General features: G+C 42.4%; 2 protein-coding genes across 4 annotated transcripts; one reads left to right on the top strand and one right to left on the bottom strand.

Moving 5' to 3' along the window:
- Positions 1-1,330: 1,330 nt before the first annotated feature.
- On the top strand, positions 1,331-4,361 carry ptger4c (prostaglandin E receptor 4 (subtype EP4) c). Its single transcript, XM_044220301.1, has 2 exons — positions 1,331-2,657; positions 2,806-4,361. The coding sequence occupies exons 1-2, from the start codon at positions 1,797-1,799 to the stop codon at positions 3,400-3,402; spliced, it is 1,458 nt and encodes a 485-aa protein (XP_044076236.1). The 5' UTR covers positions 1,331-1,796; the 3' UTR covers positions 3,403-4,361.
- A 376-nt stretch (positions 4,362-4,737) lies between these two features.
- LOC122887260 (artemin-like) lies at positions 4,738-25,470 on the bottom strand. Of its 3 annotated transcripts, none has more exons than XM_044220303.1 (5): positions 24,200-25,470; positions 23,251-23,560; positions 8,713-8,783; positions 6,806-7,019; positions 4,738-6,522 (listed from the first exon to the last, which is right to left on the bottom strand). In XM_044220303.1, exons 2-5 carry the CDS (start codon positions 23,363-23,365, stop codon positions 6,017-6,019), a joined length of 906 nt encoding a protein of 301 aa, XP_044076238.1. In that variant the 5' UTR covers positions 23,366-23,560; positions 24,200-25,470; the 3' UTR covers positions 4,738-6,016. The 3 variants fall into 3 exon arrangements, with proteins under 3 accessions (XP_044076238.1, XP_044076237.1, XP_044076239.1); XM_044220302.1 differs by having other exon boundaries at positions 24,575-25,469; XM_044220304.1 differs by lacking the exon at positions 8,713-8,783 and having other exon boundaries at positions 24,200-25,469.
- Between the last annotated feature and the right edge of the window lie 2,216 nt (positions 25,471-27,686).

The following is a 27,686-nucleotide window of genomic DNA, read 5'->3' as shown; positions in this document are numbered from 1 at the left end:
TTTGAAAAACTCAACAGCAATGTCTCTTTCCAGAAATCATGACCCGGTTACTCAATATAATCCACAGACCTTGTTGTGAGCAGTTCCATGTAGGAACTATCAGTAGGAAGAAAATAGCTCCTGCTGAGCCGAGTGCCATGTAGTCCCATTATTTTCAAAAAAATGCCGACATCTCTATGGCCGATATCTACATTTTCCATCACTGTAAAAACATACTGTATATTCTGACCACTTTTAAAAAGCAAATGGACTATGGGGGCCCCATTGTGCAGTGCAATTATAGCTAAGAATTACTGAATTATTAATTATGATTTTATAATATGGCCTATCAGCTGTAGGAATATGTATCATGTAGGATGCATTAAATGAAATGAAAACTCTATAGGAGAGAGAAAGAGCTAATGGAGCAGCAGAAGCTGTTCAGTGCAGGCCTTTGTTTATTTAACTCATTCAGTGCAGCTTCCTGGGTATTTTGTCCTGTGCTTATTCTCGTTCTCCTGTATTTGAGATTTGTGTGGAATAAATTGAGATTAATTCAAGCCTCTCTTCCCCAACACAACCTTCCTTTTTAATACCTGTTGAAGACTCATTCACACTTATCATATAAGAGGACTGTTGCAGCCATTTGAGAATTAAGCACGACTCCAGGCAGCAGAAATAAACCTGCTGGAGCTGAGATTCACTGGGGAAAACACCAAACATTTCAAAATAAACAACAACAAAATACAAAGAAACTGACAACAATCATTCTTGACATTAAATTGATCATTTCGTGCGTTTCCAATCAGTGGTCTGGGTTGTGCCATCTATTGCATCTTAATCAGACATACAGTTATCAATAATGGGTTCAATGCTGAGTAGCAGCTTTGACTGCTTCTGCTCGTGGTGCTGATTGCATTGAAGGCGCTGACCTTGGTGCTGAAGTTTGGGATTTATGAGCTCTGCACCATTCCCGCCTCTTTACGTTTGTTTCTGGACCACATATGGTTACACGAGCTAGTTTTATTTTTCTAATTAACCTGTCCAGCCTAATGAGCCACAGGTAGGTATAATCCTGCGCATTCTCACAATCATGCGATTGCCCCCCCATATGTACTAAGCATATGAATCCAGAATAGATCTTGTAGTTTTTATAAAAGTCTAATGATGAGCAAAGATTAAGCAAATTTGGGCAGAAAATACAGTCACATCTTTAAAAAAAACTTTGAAGACTAATATCCTCTGTAATGTGCGCGGCTGTGCAGGTCAGTTCGGTGAAACTCTGAAATGATTTATTGTGATTAATTTAAAAAAAGTGTCAGTTCATCCACAAACTAGACAAAAGCAAGTTTTTGTGCAAAATGATACCAGATGTTGGCATTTGGCTCCTGGGTTTAGTAAGCTGACGCTACTGGCATTTTACCTCTGGGGCTAATACATGACGAGCAATGAAAAGCATTGAATAGTGAATCTTTGGCTGCAGAAATGTGATCCTGGGAAACCTGTGTCGCTGCGATTACATCCCGCACGTCACTCTCCTGACATCAGCACACCGCTTAAATACCCGCAGCACCGAGCATCGTAAACACAACAGGCACACCTTCATATGAGCGCATCTGGAGACAAACACGCTGCTGGAAAAGAAGAAGAAGAATCACTTCAGTGCAATGTACTTTGTCGGAAATACGATATTTCAGGATGTAATTTGCAGTTAAAGATGATTTGTTTCGACTAGCGCCTTATATTTCCAGAGCAAGATTTCTAAACATCGCAGAAAGTTCTTGCACTTTAACCCTTGTGCATTGTTGGTTTTAATAATGATCAACGACACTCTTGCGTTTGGAGAACTGGACACGAATGTTTCTGAGTCGCTGCCGCCTCTCTCTCTCAGCCAAAACCACAGTGCGTTCCCTGCGCTCCGGCTGGAGTCCAAGTCTCTGGTCATTTCAGCCACGATGTTCGCCGTGGGAGTCCTGGGGAACCTCATCGCCATAGTTGTGCTGTGTATCTCCAAAAAGGAGCAGAAGGAAACAACTTTCTACACTCTGGTCTGCGGGATGGCCATCACGGATCTGTTGGGAACGTGCTTCACCAGCCCGGTGGTGATCGCCACATATGTGGCCAGCCGCTGGCCAGGAGGAGCGCTGCTTTGCCACTTCTTCTCCTTCTCCATGCTCTTCTTCGGCTCAGCCGGGATGTCCATCCTGTGCGCCATGGCTGTGGAACGATACTTGGCCATTAACCATGCGTATTTCTACTCCCAGCACATAGATCGGACAATGGCGCGCTTTGCGCTCCTGGTGATCTACCTGGCCAACACTGTACTGTGCATTATGCCCAGTTTTGGCTTCGGGCAGCACGTCAGGCACTTTCCCGGTACTTGGTGCTTTCTGGACTGGAGGGCGGTGGATCCACTCGGAGCCTGCTACTCCTTCCTGTATGGCGGCGTGATGCTGGTGCTGATCGCAGTGACAGTTTTGTGTAATTTGGCGGTGTGCAGGTCGCTGGTGGGGATGAACCAGAGGACAGGAATAGTCAGGACGGAGTTGTGTGAGCAGGGAGGATCACGTCGCCGCTTCCCCCGGCTGCCGTCGGTCGCATCAGCGGCGGAGATCCAAATGTTCTGGCTTCTCATCCTCATGACTATCGTTTTCCTGGTCTGCTCCATCCCTTTAGTGGTAAGGACAACATGCTATTCTATTCTGTCTATTCTATTATAACGTTTGCACACGGTACGTGCCAAACATATTTAGTTATTAGTGTCAGTTTTATTTGCTATGAAATCATTTATCTTAGACATTCTCTGTCTGTGTTTCTTTGTGACAGGTGCGAATCTTCGTGAACCAGCTGTACGACCCTGCTTATATTTCTGCTGGGGGGGAGCCTGACTACCGCAGCGACATGTTGGCGATCCGCTTTGCTTCATTCAACCCCATATTAGACCCCTGGGTGTACATTTTGTGCCGGAAGAACCTGCTGCTAAAGGGCTGCGAGAAGCTGAAGAGGACAGTGGCCCGGGTTAAAGACGGTCGTGGTGACAACATTGGCTGGGTAGGAGGCCAACACTCCCCTCAGTCTTTAAACAGCAATGACACCAGTTACGCGTCATTACGCACAGCCAACTACAGGAACGATGTGGAACACCGGGCGTCCATGAAGAATACATCCTTTACAGACTTCGCAATGAGGCAAGCGTGGGAGTACGACACCGCCCGTGTCATCTTTCACCCGTTCAGCGTCGAGTCGACCGCGACCCTCGGGAGTGAAGAGGAAGCAACAGCTGACTCCAAACAGGAGGTGACGGCCAAGTCGTCTCCAGGACGCAGCACAACGCCGCTCCTCTCTGCGCACGTTAGAAGAGTGGACATTGTCACCTGCACGTTCAGCACACCGAGTTCATGTCAGTCAGCGAAATGCCTTTGATGAACATTTGTTATCTGCCAACCTCAGATTAGAAATGTTCTGGCAGCTGCACAGCAAACTGGTACTTGTGAGAACTGTGAGAAAGTGTGAGTTACTTTATCACTTTTGATGGTTTTGAACCACCAAAGAGCCATATGAGCTTAAATGAATGAAACATTTGAAACAGCACTTCAGCAACTAACTGAAATCATCTCAACATTAGCACTGGCTCATATCTCTCTGATATAATTTAACCTGCTGCAGAAATGTCTCTAAATTTAATCTAGACTTTATTTTATTAATTCTAAACATGCAGTTTTACATTTCCAACATCTTTTTCATATCAACCAGAATATGTCTCCATTCAGGTGAGGTCTACAGTAGACAAACACAAGGCCCCAGCCTACTGGAGCTTTCAGCTGTATGTTTAATTGTGTGTGCAGTGAACTACATGGATAATGAAGGGGCCGGGCATCATTTTTTTGCTCCAGTGTCCCCTAGCAAATTTAATTTGACCAATAGCTACAACTGTAGAGAAATCTGACTTGCTCTATAATAAGACTTCAGCTGAAAGTACACAGACAGGACATTAGATGAAGTCTGTGGTGACAATTTCCAAACACGGGAATTTAAACAAAACATAATCATACCCCATGGGTACAAATAGGTGTGACATTCTAAGAGTTTGATTCACTGTATGAATCCATGTGTGTCATTCCCAATACATGTTTATTTGTTATGTGTTGTTGTTACACTTCATTTCATACTCTTTTTTTTTTTTAATCGATATGCTGCTAATCTACTCTTTGCCACTGAACAGTGTTGCATGATGCAGGGAAACCGAAGACCTTTTGAACCTTGTTAAATCTTGTTTTATATTGCACATTTGCATATAATGTTTTGATAACTGACATTGTAAACAGCCAACGTGAACATATCACATTTTTTAAAAGAAATAATAAAAAATACTGTTGCTGTCAGCTGTGTGATCTGTGGTGTTTGCTGGATGTGTTGGTGGGTCTGTGCAGAGAAATAAAGTGACACCAAAGACAGCACACCGCTGGCTTCTACCTGTTCTTAACGCAAACGTCCTCTGTTGAACAGACAGGTGGCAAGAGAGCAACACTTCTTTCAGTTCAAACTGGGGACTACAGGTTCACATTGTTGGTGTTTGTTTTAGACCAGCAGGTGGCTCTACAACATAAAAAGTCCCGTTTAAATTGAACTGGAAAAAGGTAGCAGTGTTGATCCTGTTCACAGTGAAAATCATTATGGAAGTCTCTTTGAGGAAACCCCCTCTGAAGTCATTTTCAAGCTGTGTAATCAGTGAAGTAAACAGTGATGACAAGCTGTATATTAAAAAAACTTTATTCCCTTAGAGGATAATGCCATACAAAAATAAAGGAAACTTTATAAAATAATAATAATGTGACATATAGTGGGAGTGTGTAACTGAATGGAAATACTCAACCACTTTAAAATAAGAAATGTTGAGGACCTGCAGTATAAATGTAGTATAAATTTAACCACAAAACTAGAGATCAGCTGTCAGACATGTCTGTGAGGTGCTCTTGAGAAAGAATATTTATGAAGTATACCACATTATTTCAATGTAGGTCAATTTGTTTCTGATATCTATTCTTAGGATTTTTTTTTTTTTAAAGTCTGTCTGGGATGAAATGTAAGAGATAATGTGAGCTTTTGGATAGTGTTTTTTTTAATATAAAATCACTCAACTAAGTTCAGAAATGTTTATTGTATCCAATCTAATTCTGCCCAGAATCAACTGTCCAGCCCAGGTTTACGAGGCGTTGCATAAATGTGAAAATCAGCACCTTTAAAATAAAATTTAAAAAATGTACATATTGTATGCGAGCAGAAGTAACTGTCAACATGAAATCTGAATCTTGGCAATAAATAGATATTTATCTACATATAGAGTTAATAAAACAGCTCTCATATCAAGCTATAATAAATAAATAATTTATCAGAAATAAATATATTTTACTTTTATACAGTAATACATGAAGATGCATGGCATCCATTTGGCTGAGTTCACCTGAACATAGAAATGATAAAATGTAATGCCTGTTTTTATGTGAAAAAAATGATGTTGCTTTTGGGAGTAGCTGTCTTCACTGTGAGTAATAGTGAACATCATATCAGTCTTTGTTTCAGTCTGAATCAGAATATAAACACAGCGTTAGTGTGTAAATGTGTCTTCTCTTGATATCTCTTGAGCTTCAGCCTTCAGGTCTCGCCCATATAAAATCACAACAGTCATGTTCACATATAGAGTCTCTTTTATGTGATAATATAGCAGTGTAATAACTGGTCTGCAGTATCCTGCATCAGTTACCCATTATTCAGTTGAAAACAATTCACTCTTTGAAGATGCAACAATAAATCCACACTGTGAATCCCTGATGAGTTCCCCCTCAGTCTCTGATTTTGACCTCCATCCAAAAGTGGCCTCCACCTCTTCCTCTGCAGTGTGTGTGTTACAGCGCCCCCCTCTGGCGCCTCCCCTGTACCCAGACCTTCCTCACACTACACCCTCCCTGAACCTCTTGACTCTTCTCTGTTCAGGATGGGTGACACCCCCTCCTCATCACCTTCTCCTTTGTTCATTTCTTCAGCCCATACACATGCAGCTGGCGGCCGATAAGGACTGGATGGTCCTCCATGTGGTCTGGGCGTCCATGAAGGAAACCGGCTCGTACCGGTCGGGCCGGCAGCAAGGGTGGCTGCTGACCTTGCGGGCGGTGCGCCGGGGCAGCGAGCCGTTCTCCAGCAGCGCCTTCAGTGCCAGGTCGTAGTTTGTCCTTGAAGACTGGCAGGAGCCCACACAAAACTTGAAGAGGACAATCTCATCCGAGTCAAACCCCAGGCCCAGGTCCCGAACCCTCATCTCTTTCTTCTCCACACGGCAGTCCCTGCTGCTCTGCTTTGGCTGCCTGTTTCTACCTTTACCCTTTCTATGTCTGTTTCCCGTCTCTTCAACGTTTTCTTTCTTCTTCCTCTTTTTCTTTTTCTTTGGTGATCCCTCTGGTTGAGGTTCTGAGGGGTCAGAGGAGCGTGGAGAGCGCCCCGCCCAGCGACTACTGGGATGGTCATCCACCTCATCTATTACAAAGGGGTCTAAAATGGAGAGGAAAGAGGAGTGGTAGACAGAGAGAGTTACAATGAAAATGAACACTTATTGAGGAAATTATGACCAATATTATGCAAATTCACCTGCAAAATCTCCAATTTCACTTCTACCTTTTAACCTATAATGACTTGTTACCTTTAAATCACATGTAAATATATTTTGATGACTGGGACACAAAGCAGATCCCCAGGCTCATGCCGTCTTTCCACTCTAATACTGTCTGGTGAAGCAGATGTGCTGCAAATGACACATTCATAAGAGCTTCAGTACCATATAGAGTATGCCAAGTAGAGTAAGGGTCACTGTCGTCTTCCTGCTCCTCGTCCTCCATCACCTCTGGCAGCGTCACAGGAAGCTCTCGCTCCTCCTGGCCTCCCAGCACGCCCACAGTGTGGCCTGAGTCTGATCCCACACCAGCAGCACCAGTTTTCATATGAGCTCCTTCTACTAGAGGCAGCAGAGAGAAGAGCACCCACAGCAGCACCTACAGGAGACAGAAGTCACACGTTACATGACAAAAACACACACAAAAGAGTGAATAAAGCCAAGGACTGCCCTCCAAACAGACAGTTGCCATCAGGACATGGAACGTAACAAATTAAAAGTACTCTCACTTCTATCGTAGAAAAGGTTTCAGTCGTAGTCATCTGGACACGTTTCGGCTGGACACGTTTCGGCTCCCATCCGGAAGTCATTCTCAATTGAGAATGACTTCCGGATGGGAGCCGAAATGTCTTGATTCTGAAAACAGTGTCCAGATGACTACGACTGAAACCTTTTCTACGATAGAACACTCCTGGACGAATGAGGGACTACACCGTCATACTCTCACTTCTGTAATTGAGTAGCTTTTTCATTAACTGGCACACTTTTGAGTATGAAATGAATAATCTTTCACCTGCATTCATTGATTTTTTTGGCCACTCGGGGGCAGGGCAACAAGCCGTAAACACGACATTGACATATTATCACCATATAAAGTTGAAATGGTGAAACTGTTGACAAACAATTGACTACTGACACGTCTAGCAGGCACAGAGCTACATTAGTTTTTTTTCCTGTCTAACATTCTTGTCTAACATTTATTTGGAGACACGTTTCTGTTCACCTGGAAAATCTAAGTCCAATATTCCCTCTTCTTTTAGTTCTGTTTTGGTCTCTACCAGCTCCTGAGGGAAACAGCTGGCTCTTTAGCTGCTAAATGCTCCACTATGTTCACCAGCTAGCTGCTAACTTTGGCTGTCTGCTGTTCGGTGCTGGGCAGGTAGCGTACAGTGTGAACCAAAACAGTAAAGTTACAGGGCGTAAAACCAAAACAATCAGCTGAAAGATGCTAAAAAGCTACATAGAGCTTAGGGTAACTGCAGCCCCTTCATGAAAGAAACAAAGTGAATAAGCGTATTTGACAAAATGTCAAAATATTCCTTTAGGTACTAGATATTTGATGATGCATCGTTAGCAGCTATTTCTAGAAAGGCAAGAATGACAGAGTGGCGCATAGTTCTGCTGCTGGCTTTGAGCCCTCTTCTTTTTCTTACAAAGAAAAGATGGTCACCACCAGAGGAACTGGCTGTTTGGTCTTTTGCTCTCATGGTGACCATACACTTCATAACAAAACTAAACTGACAAAGTGCTCTACAGATGTAAAAACAGATTGAGAAAATGAGATAATACTTATAAGAGCACATAAGACACAGCTCATCAAAAGCTCGTCAAACGAGCTACAGCAGTACTTTGTCTTAAGCCTATTTTATCAAAAGTGATCTCACTTACTCTTCAGTAATACTTAAGTCAAATAACTCTGCTTTCTTTCTGCTCTGGATCAAGCTTTGTCCACTGGCTTAGAATTTAGCAGTGAAAGCTTTGGCGCTGACATGGTTTTATGGAAAGCTCAGTTCTGAGCCTTGTGGGGATGGATTTCATTAACAATTTATACCTCCACATAACTCATCCTCTGGTTTATAGTGGTCTGTGCAGTGGAAATGAAAAATGATAAGGCTAGGTTATTTGCAGAGATGGTGATTTCATATAAGTGAATGGCAAACACAAAGAGTGAGTGAGAAAAAGACAGAGATGGAGGAAGAGATGGAGAGTAGAAGAAGTGACAGAAGAGGAAGAAAAAGCAGAAGAAGATTTTCAGGGTGCTCTTTTGGCAACGACGTCCATTTCTGACTAACCTTGGCCTTTGCTGATATTACATAAGTGATCTCCTGTCTATCCTTCCTCCAAACCCTCCATCTGGTCCCACCTGGAGAGAAAGAGAAAGAGAGGGAGAGAGGAATGTAAGAACAAGGCTTCACTCTGTCAACTTTCCTCCTCCCAGAACTCCCCTTGAAAAGGATAACATAAACTAAAGGCACAATATGCGGGCAATATGATGTCTATACATACACAATTGTCCAGATACTGTAAAATAAAAACAGCCCCGTGGGCCCCCGAGCAAGCCAACATGTCACATAAATCACGTCCTCAATGTATGAGGACGGTGTGTTTGATGCTGCTTCAGTAAAAGACCAGTGTTTGCTGCCAGCGTGTGGCTAGTGTTGGCTTGTCGGTTCATACATCCATGCAAACAGCCCCAGTCCGGCAACAAAAGGCAGCATCTGTGATACACTTGTCAAAGGCATTCTTCAGGGTTATTCCTGTGGCAGAGGTACAAGCAGGGGGAACCAGGCATAGCGAGAGCACTTCGCGGAGGTCCCAGACAAAAACCACAGAGATGCAGGACAGGTGATAAGAAGTGTCACGGATGCAGATGTTTATATACAGTACGTGCAGTGTGGAGGATTGTGCTGGCTGTGGAGCTCCACACGTCCCAAACAGGAGGTCATCAGGTTCTGTTGTGGCCCCCCAAATATGAAACTCAGTGGAGGTCAGAGTATCATGTACTTCAAAAACGAGAGTAGTGGTAGGAACTTTACATGTTCCTCGCCTATCTTGCATCAGTTCTAAAAAAAAGTATTGCTACAGGAAAAGTCAGGGGATCACCAAAGACATTGAATGTCAGTACAAAATTTAATGGCAATCCATCCAATAGTTGAGATTTGTCAGTCTGAACAGACACACCTGTGGACTGACACTGCCGTCCATAGAGCTATTCTTCTAGCATGGATAAAAATACAAATAAAATATAATAAAATATTCCTGTCAGACTTATGTTTGTACTAAACAGACTTTGGAATTCATTTTTGTTAGAAACAAGGACTGTGGATTTTGTTCCCTATCTCTAAAACTGCAGTAGCACTGGGAAGGAATCTCCTCACAGCCTGTATGAACAAGAAAAAATGATTACAGCGACCAATAACTCTTTTTCTATAAATCATTTAGGTCAGTTGTTCCCAACCTTTTTGGCTGGTGAGCCCGTAAAACAAAGGGATGTTTACTTGAGACCCCTCATCACTAATTGCATACAGTATGTCTACCGGCTGTGACTAGCTCAACCAATGAGTGTTTAAAAAAACAAAAGTTATTTTAATACTTTTTAGAGGTCTGTAGAGGTAAAAGTAATTTACAAGAATCATTTCGTGTAGCATATAAATGTTTTTCCTGCTTTCCTAGCAACCCCTCATGTTTATCTTGTGACCCCTTGTGAGGATCCCGACCTCCAGAGTCGGGAACCACTGGTTGAGTTTATAAAATGTCAGAAAACAGTGAGAAATGGCCGTCCCAATTTCCCAGAGCCCAAAAGAACATCTATAAATTACTTGCTTTGTTACGACTATTAGACCAAAACCCAAATATATGAATGAAGTTAATTCTTGATCTTGAACAGCAGTTAAAACAATTTCATCACTAGTAGCTGTCCTGGAGCTTTTGATCATATAACATGATCTTTCTCATCAGATGGAGTTTGCCCAGTTGTCATGGAATTGTAGGTGTTCAAATTTACATTTTCCTGAGCACTGTAAGGACTTCACGTTCATGTATATAAGAACCTATAATCATATAAAACAGAGAAAATCAGCAAATCCTCACAAGGCTGGAACCAGCAAAGGTTTGGCATTTTTTGCTTGATAACTGATTTAAATGATTATCAAAATTGCTGTTCATTCAATTTCAATTAATGATTCATTGTATTTAAAGCGTTGTGGGGGGGCTCCTGACCACTGGGAGGGAGCCTCGGGGATGGTGAAGGTTAAAAATTATAGGTAATTGCGCTGTTGCTGTTGCTGTTGCTTTGGAGCTGCCGCCTGAAAAGTCTCAGAGAAACCAAATAGGTGCATGGCTTTAAAAAGCATTGTAAATCTCACTTTCCTTCTCACAACAATTTCACTATGTCATATTTTGTTGTTTGTACGCTCTGTCTCCTCTGCATCTTTTTATTCCCTGTTTCACTTTTCTTTCTCCTGTAAAATACTTTGTAACTTCTGCTATACAACTAAAGTTAGCATGCATGCTTGCTAATCAACTAATGTCTGACCTGTTTAAAACAACTTTTTGAAACAACTTTCCTCCCACAGATACCTCCAACAACTTCGAAACCACATCTGTCATTTCTAAGATGCGTTGTATAACCTTTGCACTGAACTACAGCAATACTGTATGCCCATAGTAACGTATTCAAGCATGTACTGTTCATGTATTTGTAGATCTCACCGATATGTAGAGTATCATGTTTATTTAACAGTCAAAAACAATCCCAGGAGTTCTGTCTGTGCAGTGAGATGGAAGGCTGACAAAAGGTTACAGATCACAGGTCACGATAAGACCTGTTGATGCATTTATGCAATCCTGCATGTTCCAGCGATCCAGTTCGGCGAAAGCAAAGTTACACACACTGAAGGGTGTGGGAGGGGACAAGAGGACAAGGAGAGACAAACTGAACATAATTCAGCCATACAGAGTACACGCTACCGCTGCAACCTAAAACCAAACTGTGCTGACTCCTCAGCCCTTCATCTCCCTCCGTCTCCAAGCTGATTTAAAACTTAACAGTAGTGCGAGGCGGGACAGAGGGCTACAGATCCTCAGGAGAGGTGCCATTCTGAGTCCCTAATGCCACAGCTGGGAGTGTTTAGCCCCTTTTAGATCAGCGAGCTGGGAGTCTACACGGGCCTGTCTGCTGGTTCATTTCACCTCGGCGCTCTGGAGCTGTTTACAGCCCGACGCCTCCAGCCTTTTCGGGGATGAGGTGGGTGGGGGAGTCGAGGGGTGGAGAGAGGAAGAAGAGAAGGAGCGGGACACTGGTCCTTGAAGAGCTCCAGACTGACACAAGCCTCCTGATGGCGTGCGTGTGCATGTGCATGTTTCTATGTGTGTTTAGAAAGCCGAGCATGTGTTTCTCCCTTGTTAGGCTGATTAAAGCCTTTGTTTTGTCCATCAGGCTGGATGTCTGCAGCAGGGAGAGCAGAGTTCTTGTCACCTTCCATTTGCTTTGTTGGTCCTCCACGCTCCAGTTGTTGTTCGCAGTTAGTTAAGCGGGTAAGCCCTCCTGAAGCAAGTACAACCCATAAAGCCAGAGCCAGATACTATTCCCAGAGCGTATTCTGCTTGGAGAGGATGGATGTGGATTTTGTTTTGAGGATATTTATGAGGTAAAAGAACAGGGTGTCAACTTTAAAACAGAGGTTGCCAACACAAAAGTAATATCGTATAATAAACCAAAAACAGATAAAAACCAAACTGTAGTGACTGCACTCCGGCTAGATAAGGCTAGCTGGTGAGTTAGCCTTAGTTAAAGCTAATTTACCCAATTTCCTGTATTTCAAAAATATTTTTGATGCACCAACATCTTAGTAATTGAGGTTTTTACACCACATATTATAATCTAATCATAATGGAGAAATAACACTATATAATAGTTGTACTGAAAGCTAACTAGCCTAGCTTAGCAGAGTAGCAGTAACTGCCGTCTCTGCAGCCTCGGACTCCAGTGGGATTCCCATGATTTGTTGATGAAGTGGTTAAGTGACTATTAAATCACATATTTAAATGTATTTAATTTACATTTAATTTATTAAACAAGCTCATTAGTTCAAATGGATGTTTTTTTTTCTTGTGCTCTTTACATTGTCCAAATATAGATGTTTTATGTAAAGTCTCTCACAATGATTAATAATCAGCCTTAAAGGCATAAAATTAAGGTTTTACAATTTATATATCTGTTACACACTTGGCTGAGCATTCAAACTTCAAACCCTTTTTTCTCAACTTCACTGTAACTGCTCTCTGCCTTTGTAAGGCTGTATAAATAATTCAATAATTCCATGTATATTACTTTCAAAGATGTGATTCAGACTTTTATTAATACTGCTATTTTCAACAAAGACACAGCTTTGTGCTAAGAAAAGAAGCAGGAGGACATTATAAATGTGTTTCTGATTAGTGATCTTGGTTCCTACTGTATACTATTACATCATCAGACCTGAGCTTTGCTCACAGAGTCTCCATAAACCTCTCACCTTGTAAAAAAAAAGAAAGCTCAGAGCTCTCGGTATTTCGCCTCCCTCTAAAAGCCAAACTTCTCTGATAATGACCTCCTATTAGAAATGCACTCAGTCTTTGCTGTGCGCGTGCACGTACGTGAAATTTTCTGACCTCCAGCTTTAACCTGTCACTACCGCGGTGCCTGATTGCAGGAGCGAGGAGAAAAACAAGAGTAGAGTAAATCACCGCTGGCTCAATAAAAGACACCTGCAGTGTAAGAAGAGATGCAGGACGGAGAGGTGGAACACCAGGAGAGCCGTCTGATCACTACCAGATACTGAGAAATCTGCGGAGGTCCCACAAAACACAGCATGATGATATCTGCTGTACTTACATGTGCCCCAAAGCTCTGCATATATGCACCCATATGCAGTGTGAAAACTTGTTTCGTAACTTTGCTTTAATCTTGATTGCAGTGTTCTGTTGACAGAGTTCATATCTTTTCAGAAATATTTCATACCAGAGGCTTCAGGGTGTAACGCGAAGTCCTCACATTCTGACTTATTGAATGTTTTTTCATCCTTATCTGAGTGAAGAGTTTAAGAAAAGTCCTCTGGGACAATTTTGCGAGTTTGGGCTATATAAATAAACTTAATGAAACTTCTTTTAGACATTAACATGATGTCAAGGAGTCATGTTTTCCTGCACTCTCTCTTTACTGTCATCTCCTCCTCCTGCTTCTCATTTTCATCATGCTTCATTTAAAGCTTCATACACACTAAATGTCTTTTTCTCCTGTTAAATGTGCTCGCTCCCCCTTTCTGACTAAAACAATTTCACTCTTCAGCAGTTAACGACAGCATGTCTTAACTATGCGAGGCAGCCACAAAGTCAAAGGAGAAAAAGCTAGAGGAGGAGCGATGGAGAGAATGAGATGATTTAAAAAAAATCACATGATAAGAGTGAGGACAATTAAAAATAGAGAATGGGTAATTGTCCAGGGGAAAAGAAAAATGAGAAAAAGATAATTGAACCACTGAATGGGAGAAGTCTAAAAGTAGAGATAAGGTGAACACAGGGAAGCGAGGGAATGACAAAATGCAAGTGCAGAAAGAGAGCGCAGACTGAAGCCCGGTCAGCCTGTAATCCCATAATCCCTGGCAGGCAGGCAGGATGTAATTGCTTGTTAGTGCCAGTTTCCACTCTGAGGCCCGTCACTGCTGGAAAACCACAGAGTGCCGGCAAAATGAGAAACAGATAGCAGGTCCCATGCCTCGGTTCAAATAGGTAGGGAGGCCCCCCACCCAAACATCCCCGAACGCACACACATACTATGTGCACACACACACACACACACACACACACACACACACACACACACACACATGCCTTTTCTGTCTGTTGTTCCTTTTTCTAACAATCCTTTCTCAATCCCACAAAAACACACAAGATACACCCCATCTTTGTCAGTTTCTCACAGTTTCAGCACACGCACAGGGGGCCGGGGTAGTCAGAGTTGTGGACACTGCACAGCCTGAAGGAGGATGGTGAAGAGAGGAGTGAATCTCTATGACCTCACCCCTCTCTGCGTTTCTCCCACCAGGAGGTTTTATTAACCGACTGACAACATTTGAGTCTGTAGGTGTCTGAGATTCTTTCAGGCCAGTAAGAGACAGCAAAGCATGAGAGAGAAACCTGCAGGGAGGGTAACTCTGGTGGGCTGAGAGGAATAACCTGTCAGGAGCAGGGTGACTGACTGTGAATAACATGGGCTGGGCTGAGCTGGGTTTGATTCCAACTATCCAAAACGACCAGGCCAATGCAGTTGCTATTCACCAACTTTAAGCCATGTTAGCAGCACGGCAAGATGGTGACCACGGCCATTTAGCTAAAAGCACTGCTGTGCCTACGTACATCATCACAGAGCCACTAGCATGGCTGTACACTCTTAGTGTCTTAGTACACTTTTTATAATCAATTAATCATTTAATTCATTTATCAACCAATGTGTAACATGTTCTGGTTACAGTTTCTAAAATGAAGATTGGCTGCTTTTCTCTGGTCATATTATTGTAAATTACATAAAGACTGATCTTTGGATTTGAACTGTGAACAACTTAAACAAGCTATTTGTCAAGATGTCACCTCAGGCTTTGGGAAGTTGTGGTGGGCATTTTTTCAATATTTTCTAGACTAAATGATTCATTAAAAAATGTTGTAGTATAGTATTTTTATGTAGAAGCTGGGAATAAGTCTGAGTTATGAATAATTTGCATAACCAGATTCAACTAACATCAATATTTAAAGCTGCCCTAGTCGAAATTTTTATATAAACAATGGATCAAATGGCCACATGTAATGTGAAAAAGTCGCTTGTAATGACAAACCCACAGAAAACTATCACCTGACTGCAGTTTCCCTCACCTCTATGGAGCGTTTTAGTGTCTTTAAGCTCATTATTTTGGTTTTACGCCTCTTTACTGTTTTGGTTCGCTCTCACCACTCTCATCATCAGCCTCATTTTTGGCCGCAGTAGGCAGCCATTTTTAGTGGACAGACAAAGTTAGTAGCTAGATGGTGAACACAGTGGAGGATTTAGTAGCTAAAAGCCCAGATATTTCCCTCATGAGATGGTGAAGACTAAAATAGAGCTAAAAGCGAGTGAATATTGGATTTACATTCATCAGGTGGACAGAAAGAACTCCAGATGAATGCTTATGTTGCAGTGTATCTGGTGGATGTGTAAATAGGCAACTGTTTGCTAACATGTTTACTTTATGACATGATAGTATGTCAGTGATGTGCTTACAGCTTGTTGCCCTCAGGTAGCCAAAAAAAAGAAAAAAAAGAATGCAGCTTTAAGATACATCTTCAGTATTCAATAATTATTATCTTGCTGATTGTCAGCTTGTGTAGGGTTAACTAGCCACAGATTATGGAGAACAGTACCTCTTTTAAGCTTTGCCTGTAGGGTTAAACAGTACAACCTGGACCTCATTAGAAGTACCTATTAGAGGTAAACTTATTGGTTGCCTAATGATAAACCTGAGTGATTAGTGATTTACCTCACTGACCCTGCAGCTTTCTCTCCACACCAAAGAGAGGAGCTCCAGAGAAACGTGTCTAATGGTTTTCCAGTGGGATAAATGAAGCACTTTTAGTGGAGAACAATGTGTTTGAAGTGCAACAGTTCTGGATTAACGCCCTCACACATGCAGATTCAAGTTGCCAAAGTGCCGTGGAGAGTTACTGCGGGTCATCAAAGCACCAGAATCAGCGGTCACAACAAGCTCGATAAAATGCACGATTCCACGGGACATAAAAGTGTCACCTACGACCAATGCGTTAACCTCGAGCAGCAACCCTGATGGCATTATTACGACAGACAGAGAGAGAGACAGAGCTGCTGTCATCATCTCAGCCACCAAAAGCCACCTGGCTCTACAAAAGGAAACATATTCTCATTGTGAAGCATCGTTGCTGTTATAGATAAACCCAGAGAGCTGAGGCTGTAATAGAGCTCACAGCAGAGGAAAGTGACTGATATATAACAGGGATATCCAGGTATTTGGCAACCAAACGGAGTTGTGATCGTAACAAAATGACTCTGAGTCTCTAACAATATCATGTATACAGGAATAAATGATATCACCTCAGTCCTGAAATTATAGTATGTTGATTTAGCTGCTCAAATATCTCAGACACTCCCTTGATGTTTCCAGCAAGCTGGTTTCAGACACACAAATCAAACGCTTCCTTTTGTGTTTACACATTTCTGTTCTTCTACGTGCCTGACTAATCACTACTTGTGTGGGACGCTGTCAACTCTTGCCAGGACCTCTGGCTTCCCTCTTATCATGGGACTGTTTCAATCAGTCTGTCAATAACATTTCATTTAGAGAAAAGGAAAACTGAACTACAATCATCCAACAGTGCATCAGTTACTTAAACTAGCTTAAAATCACTTAGTAACCTGAAATGATTTATGTGCTACTTATCTTATGTTATTAGCTGATTATGTGACACCATCTCCACAATGGGGAGAAAACCTTATGTAAAGACTAATGTGTGATGTATGGAATGAAATAAACCAAGTGGATTATCTGCCATCATCTATTGATTTGTGAGGGAAAACAAATGGATATATAGTGTATTACAACATAAACAGCTGGAGTTAAAGCATAATTTGGGTTTACACAACTTGGGTCTTTAACTTTTGGTTTTGGTTTTAGGGCCCACAACTGTTTTGGTTCATTATCAACGCTGTCATCAGCCTTGTTTTCAGACACAGCCAGCAGCTGTTTTCAGTGAAAAAGCTCTGATAAACCGACTGTAGGCTACTCTACCTACAGTAGAGTAGCACCTAATGGCAGACACAGTTAGCAACTAGCTGGTGAACACAGTGGAGCCATGTTCCCAGTTCTTAGCAATTAAACTGGTGAATACAATGTTATTATTAGCGACAGAAATGTGTGGCAGAAACTACAAAAAGACAAAGTTGTAATAAACCACAATTATCAAAACCAAAAAACTGCATCAGCTTTCAAAGCTGAAAAGAGAGAATTAACCTGCTATAGGATTTTTCACATTACCTGGAACTTCCACAATGTTCAACAGCCTCTACAAGATTAAGCGTGCAGGGTCACTGGAAAGTTTAGCTAATGTGCAGTTAGCACTAATTAGCCACAATGCAACAGACTTATAAGTGTCTTGTGACCCAGTCATGTAAATTAGACGGGACACCATCATCCGTCGCACTGGGCCCGTTTTCCCATGAGTGCTGAGATAAAGACAGCCTCCTGATGCGACACATCTGTGTCCTTACTGTCTCGCTCTTCTTCACTTTGTTTCTCACTAAGGCAGTTTTCCAGTGTCCCTGACCCTAATAACCCAAATTCCTGCCTGATTAAGTTGGTTTTAAAAGGAAGCCACACAGAGAGCGGTTGGGTGAGCCTCACCTTAAATGGGAACACTTTTTAGCAGTGTTGGAGCGATGATCAGAGGGTAGGATTTCACTTTCCGGTGTTTGTGAGGACGGCCGCACTTAAAAGGCCGCAAATAGGACAGAGGGAAAGAATAGAGAGGGATGAAGGGGAATAGACAGAAAACACACACATACACACACATTCAACACAGAATAACTCTCAGTCTCTGCCTTTCTTTCTCTTCGTGCCTATTTTCTCTCAAACACACTTTGTAAAACGGATATTCCCACTACAAAGTAGCTTTGCACACACACACACATATATATACAACACAACCCCTCACCTTTCATACAAAACCACATACACACTCACCCACTGAAATCCCCTCTCCCACCATCCACCCACCCTCGCGACCTTTTCTTGCTCCCATCCCATGTTGTTATTTCTCCAAATTAAGCCCACACTGAGCCTGAGAGTAGCACTCAGAAAAGTGGCCATCTGTGACACACACACACACACACACACACACACACACTGGTCATTATTAGTGTGTCTTGTGGGTGAACCAGCGCTCTCCAAAGTGTTTCCGTGTCGCCCGCTCGTGCCCCAGACAGACTGGGTTTAATGACCTGGCCTGATAGTTCAAAGCAGCCCTCAGACGCTATGATTAATGAATCTGACCTGCTAATTTCAGAAGAATACAGCTTATTGTATCAAAAAACACTCTCACAGACACAAACACTGCACTGGGCTAGTTAACATTCTTCTGTATTTTGAGAAAAAGTTGTTTTAAGGAGGGAGATTTTACGATAAGGACAGGAGTTTGCTTTATGTTTCATCAGCGGCTCCAAAAGTATTAACTGCTGCTTTGTTCTAAATAATTTAAGCTGTTTGAACTTGAAGAAGTCAAAGTGCTCAACTGCAACAAAACAATTCAGGATCAGAGACAGAAATTATTCCCCCAGCGTACTTACACGAGATTGTCCACCGCTACAAAAGCACGGACCCAGAAAACAGAAGTAGCATGGGAAGCATTTGTCTGAAGGAATACATCTAACAAATTGAAATTCCTTTTTGTCAGATCATGCCTCCTTCAATTTTCCCTGAAGGAATCACTGTGGTTCGTTGCGTACTCTAAGCACTTCCAGATTGAAGTTGCCCTGTGGCACTTCAGGTTGCATAATCAATCTCTCTCGCTGCACTCTCTCCATTAGTCCTGGGACAAAACAACTAGAGTAACATTACACACTGCAGCGGAGACCGAGCTGAAGACAAGACTCTCTGCACAGCCCACACATCCATCTTTTAATGACAGAGTTTAATGTTGCTATAGAAGGAGCAAAACGCTTGAATCTGTTGCTTGTAGAATTGAAGCCTGTCACTGTGTTTGATGATGCGTTTTATGTGCCTTATAATTTTGTGCCTACTAAGCAATCTGTACATTTCACCTTTTGCATTTCCAACTTTCTATTTGTGTCTAGACTTTTGCAAGTCCTCAGTTTTTGTCTTTATTTTGTTCTCTACTTTTTTACAGAACAATTAAAGTATATATTACAAGACTTGGGGCTTTATCTGATTTTTAATATGTCTCATAACAATCTATAAAGTGTTAACGAGAATGACTCCTCAGGGCAAGAAATCAAGCATTATAGTGAATTTAGTTAAAGGAATCCATGTTCAGCAGAAAGAAAAACTACACAGTAAAAAGGCAACATGATAAACATTGAGTATAGTGTAATGTTTGCAGATTTTAAAAAATACACAACACGTTACTTAGTGCCCTTAAAATCTCATAATATATGTACTGGACAAATGTGTTCAGATTCAAGTTGAGCCAGCAGTTTACCCACATACACATTTTGTGCTAGCTTAGTCTTGGCTAGTAAATAATATTACTTACACAGAGCATTATTGGGCTGTTAATTTTCATTAAGGCAGTAGTTATTTTCAAAACATAGATGAAGTTGCAAATTTTCTCATGGTAGCTAGCTAGCTAGCTAGCTCTGAGTACTAAGGGTATTGAGTGTTGTTTAGGCAGGCTAACTTAAAAACAAAACTGTAATTTACTATAACTTATTTTGTCTATCTGTCTTTCTAACTAAAGTTAATCCAGACATGCATTATAGTAGGTGTTGAAGTTGCTCAAACATTACATAGCAATGTAAGACTTAATAGAAACAGTGGATAAGTGGGGAGGGAACGTTACGGAGGTACTTTTATGCTTGTGAGTGATTTTATTTTGTTTTCTGAATAAAGCTAAACATGCTTTGCTTGAACATAAAACAGAAAGGCTATTTATGGGTGAAGTTGCTGTGTTCTCAGCTATACTCAAGCTAGCAAAACATCAAAGAGGTGAGGGTTGCCTACTTTGCAGGCCTAATCAGTGACAACAAACAAACCCTGCTCATCCTGCTGTATCTGCCTCCTCCCCATTAGACTGTGGAAATGTTTTGTCTTCCTTTGTTGATAAAATCAATAATATTCGATCCAATTTTAATAATGCTACTGTTTCCTCTGATTGATCAGTTTACTGTCCTACGTTCTTGTCTTGTCTGAGTTCTCCCCTATGTCTCTACATTAACCTTTCGACACTGTATCCCATATGCACCTGTCCTCTTGCCCTTTAGATGTAATCCCCCCAAATTCCTTAAAGAGGTCCTGCCTACCCTGGGCCCTAGGATAGACTGTATATAAAGATGGATGAAGTATCTCCACTTCCTCCCACTGTACAAAAATGAAGCCAAAATATCCCGGCTACGGGAGCTACCATCTTGCGCTGGTGACGCCATTTGGAGTAGTGAAGCCGCAGTATCGAGCCCATACACCCGGCCAACTCAATCGCGAGCCAGCTCCAGCTGTCAATCGTGACGTGTCGCCTACAACATAGTACAGAAAGAACAGAAACAGCACTACTAAGAGTGACAAATGACATCCTCATGCGGGCTGACAATGGCGACATTCTATCCTGGTCCTGCTTGACTTAACTGCTGCTTTCGATACAATTGATCACTCCATCCTGGTTGAACATCTAAATAAGTGGGTTGGTATCTCGGGCTCTGCTCTCAACTGGCTCTCGTCTTATTTGACAAACAGGAAGTTTCAGGTCGTCATAGACAACTTTGTGTCCACAACTGCCCCTATACTCAGGTCACGCAGTTCCGCAGGGTTCAATCCTTGGTCCCATCCTTTTCTTACTCATACATATTTCCTCTAGGCAACCTGATTAGCCAGTTCAGTTGTATCTCCCACCACTGCTATGCTGACAACATGCAGCTGTATTTTTCAGCTAAGCCACACGATCTGGGTAATACTGGCACCCACCACGACTGCCTGACTGCTATTAAGGAATGCATGTCACTCAACTTTCTTAAGGTAAATTCAATGTTTTTCTGTATATTATGTTTATTTTTCTGCATCTATATCCTGTGCAGCACTTTGTAACTTTGTTTTAACTTACTTACATTATAGTTATTTCATATACTTCATATGAACATTGTTCTTTATTGTTTTTTAAATATTTATTGAGTAACTGAATTTATTGTTCCTTTCTGCTTTTTTTCCAAATTCATTCCCCTTGGCTGTAGGGTGAGGTAGATGTTGTGTTTTTCTTGGCAGATTTGATGAGAAAGATGCAATCTTGCAGAATAACATTTTCTAAAAATGAGGGGTTTTATCCTCAATATGTCTCAGTCTTAAATGAAATACATAAATGTAATATTTGAAGTATCAGGCTCTGCAGCTGAAAGCTTAGTGAGTAATGAATACCACTGGGCGAGGAAGACAAACAGTGACAGAGCCTGTTTACAGCCACAATGGCTCTAAATATATTTATGAGGATGCTTCAATATAAATGAGTGGTAATAATGATAACTCATTTTGTCGTTTTAATTACGATTGTTTCACTGGCTCTCTGAGTCTGACTAGCAACACAGAACAGCATGAGAAGAAGAAAGAGTTAAACCCATAACACCAACAAATGGCACACTAACTCTCGTAAAGCCACATGCCAGTTAAAACAAACCAGACCACACATCAGGAGGCTGCTGGTTAAGAGACCGTGCCGGCCCGCTGTACCTGACCCTCGGGAGGGCCGCTGACCCCGTGACCTTTGACTGGAGGAAGTGAAAGCTGTGGCAGCGTGACGGGGGAGTGTGAGATGTCTGAAGCAGAGGCGATACTCTCATGTTCAGCCTGAGAACAAACTGGCGATTTTAAAAACGACATGAGTAAAGAAAAACAAGGTTATTTCATGACATGTTTTCACACATTTTATAGGCATTTAGTCTGGGGACGCCTGCTGGGGATGTGTGACATGTCTCAGGTGATGCCAGAGCTCTCGCACACACACACACACACACACACACACACACACACACACAGATTCATCAAGTACAACAGCTTTGAGATGCGAAGAAGAGACTAGAAAAAAGATAAAACACCAACGCAAGATCAGAACATCAGAGGCCTGCCGTCCTCCAACTGAGCCTCGCCTGCGTGCATGAGTGACATTGTATGTACATGACTAAGTGAGTCAGTGGGCCATTGAGTCAGAAAGTAGGTATGAAAGTATGACGCATCATGTAGTTTCTTTTAAATCTTTGAGTGGACAAATCCTGACTAATTGCACAGTTTGGGATGGAAAGTACTGACACTGTGAGTGTGCTAAAGATAAAAATCCAGAGTCTGTGGAAACAGTTCACAAAGCTAAAGCAATCCACACGGTTTCTTCTGAAACTGAAAAGAAATGTGCTTGACTTTCAGCACATCAAAACACCTGAAGCTTAAAAGACTTGATCTGCCCCTGATCCCCTCAGAGGTACTGGAGATGAGGGAAATGGATGCAGCTGCGTGTGTGTGTGACCAACACTTTGATATTTAGATTTGCAGCCCACCACAGGAGAGGGTCACACACTGGAAGACTTCCTGACTGCCTCTGCTTCCTCCTCATCCATAAGAACACACACACACATAATATCACAGTCACTTTGATTTACATGTTTCCATAATTCAGAGTCACCTTCCAGCACCTTGTAAAGACTTCAGACCATAAATCATAAAACCTCACTTCATAGAACAAACACCTCCACCATCCTCCTCCAAGACTGCATTTCACAAACACTTCCAATAAAAACTAAATTAAGTCCAACAATGAATCCGAGTCACAGTGACCCCAAGAGAGCCTAAAACAGCTGGCAGGTGCGTGCAGGGAGGTTTGGAGCTCAGCGAAAAGCCACCGATGTGAAAAGAAATCAAAGATCAAACAGCCATTTCAGTGTTGTCACAGCAAACATAAAGACAAGAGCCCGGTTCTGCTTTCACAGCAACATTACACATAAAGATATCCAACACTATTCTTCCAAATGACTATGGCATTGTCTTAAATCCCTATATAGACAACTTTACAGAATCTGAATGGCGCCTTACCGGCTGTCCTGTGCGCATTCTGCTCCAAGCGCGCACGGGAGAGGACAGGAGAGCCGCTTCTTCCACGCTGGGTGCAGCTCATGTTGTTTGCAATCCATACGCTGCGATGTGTCATGTTTTACGCCTTATTGTCACGGCTTGCAAGTGTTCAGAGCAGACTGTCTCCACTGTGGCTGAAGCAAACATGAAGAATCCATCTAAAGCGGTTCTGCTTCAACGCGAGAGGCGCCTCCTCCTCGTTTTTTACGCGGCCAAGATCCCTTTTCTCTGGCCGGTCTCCTGACACGGCTTCTTGCAGAGTCTCAGCACCCTGGACAAGAACAGATAGGGTGAATTAGTAAACACAGACTGTTAACGTGCGAGCTACAGTCACATTATCCAAAAATGTCTCAAGTTATATAATTGGTCTCCAAGTTTGAGTGAAATATTACCACTACATGAGATCGTTTCTCACTTTTTTATCCCACATTTTTAACATATTTGTGTTTGAAAAAATCAGATGCCTCTGTGTGAAGTAAATCATTTTCTTCATCTGTCACCTCTTTTCTTGTTTCAAGAAAGGCCTGAAACTTGCCCAACTCTAATGGAAATAAGTTATCTCAAACGTATTTTCTGTTTCTAAAGAAATATGTATTTTAAGAGAATACGAGACCAAATGACTTGTTAAGATGGACATTTTGCAGAAGCAAAGCTGTCCAGGTCAGGGAAAATAAACTTTACAACTGCCTGGTGCATGCAGGGTAAAGCCTATATAAAATCTAATTAGGTGGAAGTTTGTTTGCGGTGACATAAACACTCCAACACGGTGAACGAGAGTGGACAGACAGCCCGAAGTGTAAAAAATGTTAGTCTTCAATTAGCTACTCGTGCTGTTTCCCTGCTGACTCACTTCCAATCATCGTTTAATGAAATGAAGCCAGTTTTTCAGGCATGACTCCCCTCTCCTTACCTCCAGTAACCTGTTCAGTCTTGCCTCCAAACAGCTTGTATGGTTAATGAGAAAATAACACCGCAGAAAATTTCTCACAACATGTTCTGTCGTCTTTTTAAAGTGAAGTCAAGGTCGGTACAGTATCAAAACGTCCAAGGAGAAACGCTCTAATTTAGGACGAAATCGCAGGGAAGTCTTGTTTTCTTCTTCTTTTACGTGTCAGCGGGTCTTACGCTGATTTGAATGTGAACTTCAAACTGGAAAACGCTGCGCTGTCGGTCAAAATATCTTTATAAATATAAAAAGTCCATGCGTCACGCCTTTACGCAGCTACAGTCCGCGTCTCCAAGTAAGCGCTTCTCTTTAAAAAAAAAAAAAAACGAACTCTCTTACTTTGGACTCAGGTATCCAGTTATCAGAGACTGTGCCGCTCCGGTGTCTTCTCAGGAGTCTACTACACAGCTACTAAACAATGTCGACAATGCCTCGCAGGACTGGAGGCTATGCGTAAACACAGCGCGCCGCTCAGAGACTTTGTGAAACCGGAGCGCGGTGGCCGCTGTGCAAAGTGCTGTGATTATTCTTCCCCATCCACATAGCTCAGATGTCTTTTTGTTCCTGCGCTGGGAGGAGGGAGGGGAGTGATTGTCATAAAGGACGGTCATGGAGCGTTTCTGGTAAAGTGTTCCAGTGGAAGAATCCGGCGAGTGGCATCCGTCCTTCAGTGTTTACTCATAAATGTCGAGTGTTTCACTATATTTCACTTGTAGGCGCGCACACAGACAGCGCAAGCACGCATACACGGACGGATTATGAGACAATGGGCCCCTGGGCACAGCCCCCCACCCCTTCTACATAGAAAGACAAGACAGCAAGACTGAAAGACACACAAAACGACTACAAAAGATGCAGCCGTGTATCTTTGTAGTCATTTTAAGTCTCTTTACAGCCTTTTATTGACTTTCCAACACGACATGTTAACAGTAACTTCAAACACGGGGCCCCTGACTCTTTGGGCCTCTGGGCCTGTGCACAGTAGGCCTGTTAAGAAATCCTTCCATGTGCACATGCATGAGTGATTGTGCACAACTGTAGGCCTTCACTCTGTACACACACACACGTTTGCCACCCTGTTTCATATGTTTGCCCAATCAGTCCTGCCCTGGTCTCTTTACCAGACTGTGTCACCTGCTGTCAAGCCTGAAGGATGGGCAAAGCACTGTAAGTGAAGGAGCTGGGACTCTGACAAACAGACCCCTGCTCACTGCACCACAAACCATGCACCTTCCACCGGCGGAGGTCCCGGGCCCCTCTCCACCCTCCACCTTGCAGGTTTGTCCCCGTTCCGTCTTGCCACCCCACTCCACCCACCCACCCTCCGGCGCACGGCGAGGCCCTCCAGCTGAGGCACTCCCTGCAGGGCAAACAGTGAGGCCCGCTGAGCACAAAGGCTGGGTAAACAGCTCCTTAGCTTTCCTCTCCGGGCCCACTCTCTGCGCCGAGGCAGAGACAAATGCAGGGAGGATCCCTGGTCTCTGCCACGGCACTATTAATAGTAGCGACCAACAAGGCAACAATGCACACAGCTGAGGTGCATGACATGCAGGAATGTACCGTCAGATAATAAGGATGAGCTCAATAACAACAGGAGGGAAGAGAGACCATGCTAGGGTTATACATCTAATATTTGTGACTCTTTGAGATCCAAGATGAGTAAAAGATGGCCAAATAAGCTTTATAAAACTTTCTCTACCTAATATTACCCCCCCAGAAAGCCTATTTTACTCCTTAAAACACACATTAAAGTGATTTGGCGGCCAAATAATGCCAAAAATGTCCTCAATAAAATGAATCACTGTGAAAACTAAAGTCAGCAGGCTTATGACAGAGTTTCAGCAGAGGGCACCACACTGCAACCAGGGCCACACATTTAAGAAGTGTGTGTGCTTTTCAGAAGTGTGTCTACATTATCCATCACTGCGAGCAATGGCGATGAACTTGTTTGACATTGTGAGAGGGATTTGCAGCATGACACTGTTTGTACACCCACAGTTAAACCCCATGCAAGCACAACACACAATCATATACTGTATCGTCAGCGCACACACACACAGGTTTAGTCTCTGGCAAGCTGCAGGAACACGATGGCTGTTGTGGAATTTTTCGTTTCCTTGTAAGAATATAAAACTGAATTTATGAGGAGAACATTTAACAATATCATTTTTATCATTTGTTTGTTTGTGGTGAAAGTCGGCTATTCTCCAGAAAGTGCTGGTGCGCTTAGGGATGTCCACAGCTGTTTCCATGGATACAGGGTGCTGGTTTGGTCCTTTGGAGTGGCTGGGTCCATCCAAGTTCAGGACCGGATGGGGGACAGGGTGGGTGGTTTGGTTTTGGTCGGTGACGCTAAAGGGAGAAGGGAGAGACAGAAAGGAAAGTGGCTGTTCCAGATGTGAAGGACAGTTAAAGGGTATTTTAAATTCCCCCCAAGGTATCTCTGGTTTCTTTTGGAGACACAGGTCACTGCCCTCACCGCTTGTCCTTCCTCTCTCTGTCTTCTGTGCTCTCTCCATCCAAAGGTGCCTTTTCTTTCTTGGGCCTGTTCCAGCTTTAAAAGTTTGTTTTCACTTTTCAAGTGGGAACTCCCCTCATCCAGCACACTGTCCAAAGCCCTCAGGCCAAATCTGTAAAAATGTCCAAATCTGCGGGACAAAGTCATACTGTAGTTGGAAGAGTAAAACAGCGAACTCCATAACGTGTTTCCACACGGTGCTTTGAACTAAATGCTAACGTCAGCATGCTAACATGCCCACAAAGACAATGCCCCTGTGTTGATGTTTAGCAGGTATAATATTCACCATATTAGTTTAATGTGTTTGCATGCTAACATTTGCTAGCTAAGTCAAAACACAAAGTAGCTACAAGCTGAGGCTGATGAGAATGTCACTAGTTATTTATTCATAAACCACAGTACTGGACCGATTAAAATTTTGACCTGATGGTGGCGCTAGATGAAAATTTAAGGTGTCACCTAAGTTATTACACTTCATCCAGAGGGGAACGTGAATGTTTTCAATCAAATGTCATGGAAATTCATCCAAGAGTTGTCAAGACATTTCACTCCAAACGACAAATGTGAACATCGCGGTACAGTAAAAACCAGGGGATCATCAAAGTCATCAGGATTCATCATCTGGGGAACATGAATGTCTGTACAAGATTTCATTACAACCCATCTCATATTTTAGTCTAGATTTTTGGTGGGCATTTTTAATATTTTCTGACATTTTTAGGCTTAATGACTGACTGTTCCGATTAATTAAAAGAATAACTGACAGATCTATCTATAATTAATATAATATGTATTGCAGGTATTCAAATTGTCAGCTGGCTACAGATAAAGATTGTGTGAGAATGAATGAACACAATATTGTCAGGGCCATTCAGGACTGCAGCTATATTTATTTTATTTTCATTATTTTGCTGTCTTTTATGAACAAGGTGT

This window comes from Siniperca chuatsi, linkage group LG13, assembly GCF_020085105.1.
Source record: "Siniperca chuatsi isolate FFG_IHB_CAS linkage group LG13, ASM2008510v1, whole genome shotgun sequence".
NCBI classification, from domain to species: Eukaryota; Metazoa; Chordata; class Actinopteri; order Centrarchiformes; family Sinipercidae; genus Siniperca; species Siniperca chuatsi.
The sequence above is the reverse complement of the archived record's forward strand: the minus strand, read 5'-3'. Positions and strand labels throughout refer to the sequence as shown.

Coding starts and splice junctions, on each gene's coding strand:
- ptger4c (XM_044220301.1), top strand. CDS start 1,797: ATGATCAACGACACTCTTGCGTTTGGAGAACTGGACACGAATGTTTCT. Junction 2,658..2,805: donor TCTGCTCCATCCCTTTAGTG/GTAAGGACAACA, acceptor TCTTTGTGACAG/GTGCGAATCTTCGTGAACCA.
- LOC122887260 (XM_044220303.1), bottom strand. CDS start 23,365: ATGACACATCGCAGCGTATGGATTGCAAACAACATGAGCTGCACCCAG. Junction 8,784..23,250: donor GAATGCGCACAGGACAGCCG/GTAAGGCGCCAT, acceptor CTTTCTCTCCAG/GTGGGACCAGATGGAGGGTT. Junction 6,523..6,805: donor TACTTGGCATACTCTATATG/GTACTGAAGCTC, acceptor TCTCCATTTTAG/ACCCCTTTGTAATAGATGAG.